The following is a 13,431-nucleotide window of genomic DNA, read 5'->3' as shown; positions in this document are numbered from 1 at the left end:
ACACACATGCTTGTGAATGCTAACATCCCCCACAAACCCCACTTGCATTTGAATACGCACACCTCAAGCACCCATGCGCACACCCCCACACCCCTTCACACACAGATAAGTACTGTCATACACCTGGTGCTAATGTTGAAACACATGGCTGTTATGAGCACTGACGACATACATTGTATTATCACAATGGGCTATTCTAGATGAAATCCAAACACCCCCTACGGATGACATAACCTTAATCTCCCATACAGGGGTATAGATTTCAAATCGAGTCACCCATTCAGGTAACCCCATTTGAAATTCACACTCGCCTGTGTAGAAAATTAAGGTTATGCCTTCCATAGGGGGTGTATAGAGTTAAAATGGTATAGCCTATCTGCAGTAATATTCTTCCTCTCATGAAAACACCCCCCCCCCCCACTCGGAAGGCCAACTTGTACACCCCTGCACACACACCAATGTGAATGCATATTATACACACATACAGCAATTTGTCCTCAACACCAAGCTCTAGATAGTGTAACATAACAGTTTAAATAACAACACAACAGTGACTTTTTAAACTCAGTTAAAAAAGTTTACAAGCTCACTTCTCGGGTAACCATTGGTCATCCCATGTTATCTAATATCTAATTATCCCCATCTCGTGTGAAGTCATGTTCATCTGGATGTGATTCAACCATGGAAATAGTAGACTATTCCATGATTAAACTGACGGAGGAAATGCATTTGTTTGTTTTCAACTTCACTGAAGCAATAAAAAGTAACCAATATCAAAAACTCCTCAATGACCAGTCTTTTTCTTGACATTCTCAAGTTCTTTTCAAGATGTATATCAATATGCCAGGGTTTTTATTCTCGCTAACTTATCAAGAAGCGAAAAGGACACAATCTGGCTGGATAAGCATGTAAACCTGGTCATGTTGGATTCAAATTTTGCAATGGATTATAAACATTACATCTTGGGCATCAGTAGCAAGGTCCTGATTGGCTAATTGAATGGCAACATGAAATTATCAGCATATTATTTGTTTAACAAGCAGATGCATCATAGCGGCCCTAGTGTAACTTAGATCTTTGCAAAAATACTCAGGGCATAGCAAGTGCAAACAGACTGTGTCCAGAGGTCCTTGCATCAGTATCGCTATCATGACCACTTTCACAAGATCACAATAATTCTGAAAAGTTATGGTCGGTTGTGTGAGTACAAACAGGTAAAGATCAAGGCCACTTTGTCTTTAAAATGTTGAGGGTAATTGAACAGAAGAGTAACTGCAAGGGACATTTAAACTGGTTAACACATACATAGTGACACAGGATCAACAACATTAACAGTTTTAGACTTGTGTTAGTAAAAAGAAAGTGCAAGACAAGAGACACAAGCAAACATGTTAAAATAAAAAGAAATCTATTTTGTTAAATTTCCTCTTTCCCACAACAGATGAATAATTTGAGAAAGAAATGAACAGTTTGTAAAACTCAGAAGGAACATTAGGAACAGTGTTGAATATGAATGCCAGAGTTCATTCCTCTTCTGTATCAAATCATTCCAGCTTACAAAGAAAGCAGAAATAAAGTATTAGAAATTAAAAACAAAATGCAGAATTATCACTGTCAGACATGCTTCATAAGATGCCATTGGACAGATTAGTAATATACCATACTCGACCTAATTAGCGCCCTCCCTAATAAGCGCCCCTACAGTATTTTTAAGCAACACCTGTCTAAGTGCCTACTTGTCAATGCACCTGTTCCGCTAAATCCCATTTGCATAAATAAAATTTAAACTTAATTCTAATGCTGGTACCCTATACATTATACATGCGCATACTTGTTGCCTAATCCAAAATATGCATTCTCCTGAATTATGCTGCATTCGGCATAAAATAGATTTCTTTTTATTTGATTTTGATCTAAAAATACGTTGAGACAACAAAAGCCCCTTCTGACTGACAACTCTTGTTTAAATGCAACAATATTTGCATCATACACAGATCACAGAGGGCAAAGTTCTTGCTACATTTATGCAATCACCATACAAAGTCACATCTATGATGACATTGTGCGAGGAACTATTCCAGTTAAAATCCATATACAACTATGAAAGAAACAAGCCCATATCTCCCACACAGGGAATGTAGATTTCAAATGGAGTCACCCATTCAGGTAACCTTATTTGAAATTCGCACTCTTCCTGTATGGGGGGGGGATTAAGGTCATGTCTTCCATAGGGGTTGTGTATTTCAACAGGAATAGCCCAATGTGGCATGGTGCAGTCCGACTCTAGCATGATTAGTATATAAGCTCCTGTGCACAGACTGCGATTTTCTCATGGTATATAAAGGTTGGTTCTCTGAATACCAATAAGCTGTTTCAAGTAGTTTCAAGCTACTGACTAAATTTAGGAATGGAGGTCACTGTTGAATGTTAACTACCCAAACCAGCCGAAAACTTTGCAAAACTGAAATAGATGCTTTTTTTTCAACTACAATTGCTAAATTTCAAATACATTTTGGTTTTATAAGTCCTTCACTTAAAGCCATAATGTACGATCTTATAATATAAAATTTGTATATTTTTTTAGGATCTTTGTAATGTCTACAAATGTCCCAACATAAATGGAATCAGCCAAATTTGTTGTTTGTAGGTCAACAGAGCAATTTGGACATTAAGTCAAAATTATGACTTTAAGTCCCCCATAGAACTCGCATGTTAAACGGCCAAAATAGCCTGTGGGGTTTCTTTCACTTTACCTTGTTGTTTCAGCTTAAAATGGACAGAAACTCTTACTAACAGTTATTACTAATATTATTTCAGCATTTTGGGTGAAGTTTAACAAAATTAAAATTTGACGGCAATCTAACATTATGGCTTTAATTCTTTCTCTCTCTTTGAATTTATTTCCTGGGGAAAGCAATGGGATGGTAAAACACAGGAGTTATATACATTGACAACAAGTGCAGTACGATGAGTAAGCTAGCATTTATTATATGATGTGTAAATAAGCAGGGAGGTATACACCTTTTAATGCTTGCAGGCCAAAGAGACTGGATAGATTGCTCTGTGATAAGCCACCGGTATTTGTGCTGCCTGTGGCTGCTGGATAGAAATCAAACCGGTGTGAATCATGATGATGATGTTGATGGTGGTGGTAGTTCATGGTTGGCGAAAAACGGGCAGGCGGGCGAACGAACGAGCAGGCGTGACAGAGTAAATAAATAAAATAAGGCAAAGAAAAAAAACAAAGCAATCAATGCATTGAAAACTATGAGATACACAGCAATAACAAAATTATTATCAACTTTGTGAGTTTGGATTCATTCTAACATTCCTGTGCAATCAATTTGGTACAGTGGTGTTTCCTGCACATATTGTTTATCATCTTAACAAAATTGTGTTAACTCGAAATAAGACGAATCTGGATTTTGTGTCAGAATATTATAAACATGCTCTGGAACCAAACAATTTTAAAATCTTGGACAAACTGAGAAATTAAAGAAATGTCCATTGTTTTTTACTTATTTTTACCAATTTGAATATTTTTATCAGTTGACATGATAAATTTGTTTAATCAAAAATATGTTATATCATGCAATGATTGTATTTATAAACAGTTAAATCGATAGGATATTAGTAAGGTACAACAAAGCTAATAGATATTGTAATAAAGATTTAAATCATGTTACAAAAACTGTTAAAACAAAATGCAAGCAAATCCCAACGCACATTAAAATGATGAGACAATTAAAGATTAGATGATTGAATAACTGAATCATCAATAGATTGTTGCAAGAACAAGTTGTTTTGACAGTTTCTCTAGCATAAATATCATTACTTGTATGACACAGGATAATATATATATATATTGCGCAAGCCAAACTGAATACATGCACTGATATAAGGTATTTTGAAATGATTGTACGTGGTGGGTCGGGGAGATTAAATACAAGTTTGACAGAGCTGCCAACCTTCCATACAAAATCAATACTTGCACTTTCATGCTCAAAATATTAACTATATTCTTAAGCATTTACAGTATTTTTCAAAATTGTTTTAGCTTTCTTTTGTAATATTATGGGCAAAATATCTTAATTTTCGGTCATGAGAGCCAACTTGAGTACGCACAGTTATTTGCGTCAAGCGTACTACGCAAAGACTGGCGCTTTTGGCGCAAACGCAGCTTTTCAGCATTGATCAATCACACGGTCGTTACTAGGCAAGGTCAAGGTTCGGTCATGTAGGTCGCACGATTGTGTTATTCTATGAAAAGTACGCTGACGCAGGAGGTACATCCTCTCATGATCGAGAATTATTTTGCCTATAGTACAAAATACTGATACTAGTTGACAGGTCTAGTTTGGTTAAAGTAAAGGTAACACAGGATTGAGGTTGACAATCAGAATAATAGTGAGTTTCATTATTGACAATAAAGGCTACCCAATCAAGTGTTGCATGATCTATTCAATTTGACTACAACAATATTACAGATAGAACACCTCAATATAATAAATTAACCCAACCAAAATTATTTTGTAGAGGTGATGAAATGCCAAGTACTGATCAATTATAAAAAATGTAAAAAGGGTGAAAATTGAAATATGAAAATACCACATAAGCTGTTGAAAACTGAGGATTGATTATACACATGCATAATTTAAAATTTCTATGCTCATGTTCTCAAAGATTATTGTATGTTAAGTTATCACCCATTGGTGAAACTGCTTTGAAAATAGACCAACATACTCCTTGAGAAAATGAGCCGGTCTAGTCTATATTCTACTCCTCCAAACTAGTGTTTTTGTACACTAGTAATCTATACGCTACCCACAAGCATGCTTGATTACCACAGACCACTTCTGGTGGTGCAGTATTGGCAACTTTGAAGCGATAACAAGCTATAAAGGCATCGATTAGACCCCAATTCATCATAGTTTGCATGCAATGGCTAATATGACCCTATTGATGAGGTGGAAATGGTCTATGTGGTAAATGCTGGTTAAGGTTAAACACTTCACTGTCCGATGTGATTAGTTAAAATTACAAGGTATTTAAGTGGAAAATGCTCCAAGATGGTACATATAGTATTGGAAAATGCAAATCGGTATGGATTGATGAAGTTGTGTGTGGTTGACAGGCTCTTTAATCAATAATGTACTTCACTTGATCAAAAATAACTGGCATCAAAACCTATCCATATTGTTTTTAGACGATCCATGGTATGGCAGTCCACCAAAATTAGCTAAAATTGTCTTTTTAAAATGTCCTTGCCACTTTAAGAGGAACATTTCCATTTTCAACAATGAGCTGAAAGCTGAAGCATGTGGCCATACCTCATCATACTATGATGCACTTTTATCAGTTTCACCGTCGAGAATGACTAACTGAAAAAATTGCATCATAGTTTGCTTGTTGCAGTCGAAAAAAAGACACTATTTTTCATGATACCTCATCATGTAATGGTGGTCATCTCTGAATCAAGAAATTTCCACATTATGAATCTTGATTGAATTCAGTTTTTGGAGATGAAAATAACTTGGAAGTACTGATTGATGTAGCATAAAAACCCAGGTAATGAGTGGAAATGTTTGATTTACAGCCACAATGAGAATAAAAACAATAAGAAATCATGACCATTCCAAACCAAATAATTAACATGCAAAATGGGTAGTGATTAAAACATGCATCACATGTACACACATATCACACGCCCACACACCTACGTAAACAACACTATACACACACACGTACGCACATACCAACAAATAAACACTTACGGATATTCCCATAAAATGTCCAACAGAAATCACATACGTACAAACAAACATACATACGTACACACCCACCACCACCTTTAACCACCACCCTCTAAACCACACTACTTTCGGCCCAAAATTATCAGTAAAGGTTTATTACCCATTGAAGTAAATAAATAAATAAATAATAGGAAAACAAGCATATAAAAATAAAGAGAAAGCAGGCTGCTTCAGTGGCTACTACAGTACCAGGGCCCTTAAAATTTACGGGAGAAAATGTTACAAAGTATAAAAGATTTCTATATAAAATTTGCAGTTATAAGTAACACCGTCAGCAGCTTTGAAATGGGCCAGCCTACATGACACGAGGAGTACAGGACCTATGTGGAACTACTTGATCAAGTAGATTCTCTTCACTGAGGTAATGAATGATGAGAGAGATTTTGTTCACATCACAAAATGTTTAGGTACAATATACCAGCACCAAAAACCTCACTTTGTGAAGCACTGATTTAGATCTGTGTTCCACTACAATATGAAATGGATGCAGCTCAGAGAAGTTTCATGCAGATTTCTCTTTGATATCTACAACCAATTAACTGCACTTGTAGGTGTTTTATAACTGCAATATGTTTGCATATTAACCTGTCGAGGCTGCGGCGGCAGCGGCTGCCAAACCAGCCACCAAAGAGTTAGTGGCGTTAGTGTCAGACGAGAGAGTGGTGGTGGCGGCACCAGACACGGCACCAGGCATCATACCCCTAGGCCACCCCCAAGACCTCCTGCATGGAACAAACACAGATCACACAGTAAAAACATGTAAAGGTTCAACTCCAAACGGGAGCCAAATATAGAAACAACATGTAAAACAACATTAACATTACATTGACATGGGTAAAGTTGTAAGTAGTAGAGAAGTTGAACAAAGTGTGTTAACTTAATAAAAAAGGACAAATGATCTTGTTTCTGTGCAGAAATACGCATGATCGGGTGCTAAATGATCACTTGTGTTATATGCATAACCTACAATACACACAACAAACTGCTGTGCCATCCTAAAGTATTAGAAAACACCTATCTACAACTCATTCCTGTGCGGTCTAAATCATTACTCATGCTTTGAATTTATTTCTTTAATAATTTTGAAACTTCAAAACATTTTAACACAATGTTATGTCCAAAACCATTCTGACAAATGAATTCCTACATGTTTGCAGACAAATGGACATATAGATACAAATTCACAATATTTGAAGGTGAAATGTATTTTTTGTAATTGACAGAATGAATGGTGCACTGATAATGATGATACATAATGGATTACAAAAACAGCCCCCCCACCCTTAAATTGTCTTTCTTGAGACAGAAAAACTGAATATTTGAACAAATCATCAAATTTTGTCTTGCTCTGATCATCAGAGGTACTTCATCAATACTACTTTTACTTACCTGCTCACATTGGGCTATGCCAGTTGAAATACATACACCCCCTATGGAAGACACAAACTTAATCTCCCACATAGGGAGTGTGAATTTCAAATGGGATTACTTGAGTGTGTGACTCCATTTAAAATTTAAGTCATGTTTTCCATACAGGTGTATGGATTTCAACTGGAATAGCCCAAATTTGGACTCGCCCTTAGAATCTCATTTAGGACTAACTCTTGCACTTGGTTCTCCTACACAATGGTCATTTGAAGCTGCCATATTAAGTAAGGGCTCGTTAGCCATTTATTATAATCGCTATTTACTTCTGGGTTTCAACCCCACATTCAGACAACTACTATTATGAATGCGACAATTTCCCTTCTTCATTGCACCTGTAAAAGCTACTTATGTCAGCTTCAAATTCCATCCTACTTACCGGATATAGACTCCCCTAACATCAGTCGCTAGTAATATGACTTTCAACAATACGGTAAGGAATCAGGTAAATTACAATTGATCATCCCGTCACTATGGGATAATAACGTAGCTCAATTGAAGGAGTTGTACATATTCACTAATGCACTAAGGTTATGATAACACGCCAATCTTCTGAATTACTCATTTCATAGATTCCCAGTCATTTAACATCTAATATTTATCAAAGAATGATATTTTGTGAGAGAGATCAATTGGAATTTGCCAGATCCGTGTATGTTAGCATGACATTTCACATAGTGAATCCATACCTGTATTGCTTGTATTGAGCCCTGATAAGCCCCCTCCTGCATTAAGAGCCGATAAGCCTCCTGCAGCACCTTGCTGCCCTGCTGAGTTAAGACCTGCTTGATTCATACTGCCATTGCCCGCCGCTGCAGCTGCTGCAGCCGCCGCTGCTGCTGCAACTAAGTAGTCTTTGTTGGCACCCCCTGTGTTCGATTGCGGTTGATTGGCTGCCTGGGCTAGGGCCGCCAGCTGGGGCATAGTACCAAGTGCCGTCAGACCTGTGACGATAGGTAGATAGCACAACGGCTTGTTGTAACATCCCAAAAACTATTCTTACTTAGATCTAAACCTTAAAACCTACACAACTAAATGACCTTCTCCTATACCTAGCTTTACAAAAAAAAATGCCTATTATTGTTCATTTTCAGCTCTGCCAACAAACAGGTCCTGAATATGTGCTAAAATTAGCATCATAAATCGCAAACAATATTGATAGCTTTATTTAGGTTTCCTATCTGGACTGGGATACTGCAATCTGATTGATATGACAGTTAGATTCTAAGAAAATGAGGACATTGGTGATTGCATCACTGACCTCATAACCTTATATTGTCAAATGCCTCTCGGCCGGCATCAACACCAAAGACGCTTCATTTGGCAGCCACTTATTTCTACAACAGTAAATTTTGCCATACTAGGCTGGATATATGTACTCAAGTGCGCTATAACAAGATTGATATCCATCAAAAATGCCATCTTATGATATTAAAAAGACACACATATAGAAATTATTACAAACAAATCAAGGTCACATGACTTGTTTTAAAAGCTGACCATGAGCATAACAGGTTGATGAGTTTTGAGCAAACACAATGCCTCAGAACTAAAATAAATCTAAAAATGAATTATTGTTAAAAGAAAGCTTTTAAGCCTTTTTCAATTTCCGAAGAAATGCAAATTATCTATATTGGGGCTTTCCTACTACTACTGCAGAGCTTTAATTGTCTTAAGTGTGTAAGCTAGAAAATCTGCCTATAGAGAGCTTTATCTAAAATTTATATAAAAAAACCTTGACAGAAGGCAATATAAAATGCAGCTAAGAAATTAATGATTTGCTTTTTTAAACAAGGGTTATGTGACAACACTTTCATTAACAAGTAAACATTACATATAAATATATATAATATAGATAAATCAACATATTTCAATAGACAATATGATTAACTTTGGACAGTACTGAAGACTTGAAACAAACAATGTATTTCACATAATCCATGTACAATGTCACATGTGAACGATTACAGTGACTGCACCAACCCGCATGTTAGGTGATAGTTTCTTCTTTTGATAAGTGGATTTCTGAAAGCAAACCATGTCTTAACCTATTAAGCTCGCTGGCTAGGGGTTTGTATCCTTCATGGTTGTGTTATGAAGTAAACACAGTCATCAAAGTAACTTGTAATCATCATCGGATCTCTAAAGTGTGAGAGAGAGCGCGTCATCCATTACCTGATTACCTATAAATCCTGGTATGACAGTTCTATCCGACTTCATGCCACTGGGCATTGCACGCTCAATACCAAGCTTTTTTACATATTTCCTCCCGATGATGATGAATACTTAAAGTAAACTGACATAAACTGGTTAATAACTTAATTCTCGGTCATATTTCAAGATTAGCACAAGTAGTAAGCGCTGTATAGTTCAAAACATTTATGGCACAATGGTACGTCACAGACAAAAAACGCAGTGCAGATGTGACGCACACACAAAAGACCCACATATAAGAACGGTATCATTTTGGCCATATATAGGCCATCATATACAATGCTTTACAGTGCCGATTTTGAAGTTCACCAATGGGGCTATTGTAGAAAGTGGGGTTTGCTTCCAGAAACCAACCCATGGATGAATAGTAGGCATGATTAAGTGTTCTGTTAGAGTTCACCAAACCATAGCATCGTTCAATATATAAGACTGTTATTTATTTAATGCAAGTAATGCACTACTTTTTGAGGGAGCGTAAACTTTGTGCCTTTGGTACATATAATGCAACACTAAAAAACAACAGGAATGCGACAAATTTCATGTCAATATATTCTATGCACATAGTCCAAATCTCATGAAGAGAGTACGGTTATTTTTCTTCACGATTCACAGATATTGACACTTTCATTTGCTTTGCTGTTAGCAAATGAACAAAAAATAACCCATGCACTTACCTTCAGGAGATTGAACTATTTGAATCACTCAAATGAAAAATACAACTTACTAAAAGTCATACTTTCATCTTTTAGAGGTTGTCTAATAATATATCATAAGCAATCATTTTAAATTTTGGTCTATCTGTAGCCACAATTTTGGAAAATCAGTGCTACATACTGCAAACAATAGCAAACTATCGCGTTTTGCACTTGTTATCTGAAGTGGACTCCGAGTACTTTTAAGTTTTGAGCAGCTCAAAACACACCGATAAAGCTTCATATAACAGAAGTATTCATTTTGGAGATGATACAAAACAAAGATATGTAAACACTTGTGTAGCTGCTTGTGAGTAGTACAATCTGAAGAGTCCATTGTTGCCACTCATCTAAAGCCTAGTATTCATACAAATGCTCTTAGGTTGATTTCTTACAGCCTTGCTTGTAAGATAAAGTGCTAAACACATCAGTATGAACTTAAACAGTGTTTGTGCACCTTAAACACTGAGTAAATCTTTGCAACATCAAGCCTGATTGAGCTTGGCAATAAATAACGGCCGATTTGTGGCTGAATAACGGCCGATTTGTGGCTGCAGCTAACATTGATTTCCCAGTGAAATGGCTTAAGACTGACCTCACCCTGAGGGGTGGTACCTGAAACCACAGATCTCTAATATACACTGATATTGGGGTGAGAAATTATGGGTTATGGGTTAGAAAAAGGAAGGTGTGGTGTGTCATTCATTAGGGATGTATTATGATGGAGAGAGAGATTCAAACTCATCTGTGGTATCAAGTATGATGTTATTTACAACCAAGCAAAGTAAAAACAAATGAAAAATATGGAAAAAACTATTTCAAATTCAAATATTCTTTAAAATTCAAGTGAATGATATGGGAAATAATCATTTGATAAACAATGAATTCATGCTGGAGCTCCAATTCTTGCATAATATTCTCAAAGTACAGTTCAAAAATCTGAATTCCTTCTTGTTATGCAAATTTTGGGTGCTTTGGAATACCCACTGAACCAAAGGGTTAATATTCTGGATATGCTATGTGTATGAGATTCCTGAACTGTGTCATGAGAGGTGAGATTAGGCTATTCCAGTTGAAATCCATACACCCCCCTATGGAAGACATGGCTTTAATCTCCCACACAGGGGGTGTAGATTTAAATGTAATCACCCATTCAGGAAACCCATTTGAAATTCACACTCCCTGAGACCCTGTGTAGAACATTAAGGTCATATCTTCCACAGGGGGTGTATGGAATTCAACTGGAATAGCCCATGGCATGTAGAGGAGAATATAAGTCTTCAGGCAAGTGTGACTATACCAAATAAGTGGATTCATTAAAATGGTGAGATTTGCTCTGTATCTCACACAGCACACATTTGCAAGTCAAATTTGATTTTATGCATTGTCTGCATTTTCCACAGGTAAGTAATGAATTTGTCTACTTTTCTTTCACCCAGACTACAGCTAGGTATTGAAATCATCACTCACTGCTTGCTGAATTAGGGGTATGGTCAACAAATTAACCAGTTGATAAATCCAAAAAGGTGAAACTCTATCAAATGGCTTTTGAATTATTTAATTCCCTATTTCCTGGGAGCTGTGTGAAATTATTTGGTAAAGCTGCAAAGGGTTCGGATACTACTAAAAGATTCACCATACATTGCACACATACATAACCTGCTAGAAATACAACACCATACACTATTTGGTGCAATGAGCCTTATGACAACATCATCCCTATTTCAAGTGAACAAAAACCTCCATATGATAACTGGAACTTTCATTCAATTTGACTTCAAGATGATGCTGTCACACTGCAAAAATTTGGCAAAAATCTCATTCTCTATAACATTGCACTATAGAGTTCACAACATCATTTTGGGTAATTTCATTGTTAAGTGGTTTTTTAGGGAGGTACTTACTGGCTAATTGTTGCATGCCGTTCACTGTGGCTTGATTACCGGAAGCTAGTGCTTGCTGCATAAGCTGATACAATGTCTGTACAAGAAAACACAAAATAAGAAAAAGAAGAAAATCACATTACCTATACATCATTGTTGAAAGCTCAATCAGTGTTAGTGATACCGTATACCCTATTACCGTACTGACGCGAGTATAGTCCCACCTTCGAGTAAAGTCCCACCCCCAAATTTTCGAAAAATAAAAAAAAATTAAAATTTCAAGAAGTTTTGTATTTTTAATATGAAAATTGATAATTTGTATTCATGTCATACTCTATTAATGATTTCAAAATGCATTTAAATTCTTTTATTTTTTTTTAGGTCAACCATGAATGATCCTAGCATTTAGTTCTAGGTCCAGGGACACTACAAAACCGAAAAAAAAAAACTTAAATTTTTTTGTTTTTTGAAATTCGAGTATAGTCCCAACCCCCAATTTTGAAAAATGTTCACCCAAAAACGAGGTGGGAATATACTCGCGTCAGTACGGTAAGTTACCAACTTTGTATGATTGCGGCACAGCTAGCAAAACCCAATTCTCCTCCCTCCCCTCCCCTTTTTAATCTACACAGAAGGTATGCATAGGATATTAAAGCAGAGCAAGAAGAACCAAGGGATATTATCCCTAACAGGTCTTGTCAGAAATAGCTTCAAGTTCTATGAAAGTAAGAATGGTGTGAATCAGGTATCTGCTATAATAGATTCTATATTATCTTGGGAGGTTTAGGAAAGGGTTAAAGAGTGCTGGAGCTCACTATCTGACCAAAATAAGAATCAAAATTAGCAACAGTTTTGTTGATCTCTTCTAAACCTACCTGCACACTAGATTATTTTGGGAAATTTAGGGAAGGGTTAAAGAGCACTAGACCTCAATATCTGTCCAAAATAGGAAATAAAATTAGCAGCAGTTTTGTTGATCTCTTCTAAACCTGCCTGCACACTAGATTATTTTGGGAAGTTTAGGAAAGGGTTAAAGAGCACTACTAGACCTCCACATCTGTCCAAAATAGGAAATAAAACTAGCAGCAGTTTTACTGATCTCTTCTAAACCTCGGGTCTAATCCTGCGCACTAGAACTACTGGATATTGTGGTGTAAATTATCCCCTCAATTGAAAATACTTACTAGTGTACAAAAATAAAGGTTACTACAAAATGAATGTGGAATTAATAATGTTCTTGAAGAAAATAATAACATTCTGAGGTACAATACAATCTCCAACTATGATCAAATGTTAAACTTCTTTTTTCAACCAGCATGGGCCATGAGTGACCCTCCTAAAACATATTATAAGTCCTTGCACCCACACTCTAACACTCGCTTCTCAATACAAATACATCGTCGT

The 13,431-nt window shown here is 36.4% G+C and overlaps 1 protein-coding gene across 21 annotated transcripts in view; it reads right to left on the bottom strand.

Annotated features, from left to right (window-relative positions):
* LOC140138118 (CUGBP Elav-like family member 2) overlaps positions 1-13,431 on the bottom strand; it is a 229,497-nt gene that overhangs the window by 34,281 nt on the left and 181,785 nt on the right. For 13 of the 21 annotated variants that reach the window (XM_072160020.1, XM_072160040.1, XM_072160019.1 and 10 more), the window contains 3 exons: positions 12,049-12,124; positions 7,928-8,182; positions 3,022-3,099 (listed from right to left, as the gene is read on the bottom strand). In XM_072160020.1, coding sequence (XP_072016121.1) covers positions 3,022-3,099; positions 7,928-8,182; positions 12,049-12,124 — 409 coding nt within the window. The remainder of the gene's footprint in view (positions 1-3,021; positions 3,100-7,927; positions 8,183-12,048; positions 12,125-13,431) is intronic. The other 8 variants (XM_072160034.1, XM_072160036.1, XM_072160035.1 and 5 more) reach the window with 5 other exon arrangements.

Source organism: Amphiura filiformis, chromosome 17, assembly GCF_039555335.1.
Source record: "Amphiura filiformis chromosome 17, Afil_fr2py, whole genome shotgun sequence".
In the NCBI taxonomy this organism is placed as follows: domain Eukaryota; kingdom Metazoa; phylum Echinodermata; class Ophiuroidea; order Amphilepidida; family Amphiuridae; genus Amphiura; species Amphiura filiformis.
Note: the sequence above shows the minus strand (reverse complement) of the source record. Positions and strands in the feature narration are given on the sequence as shown.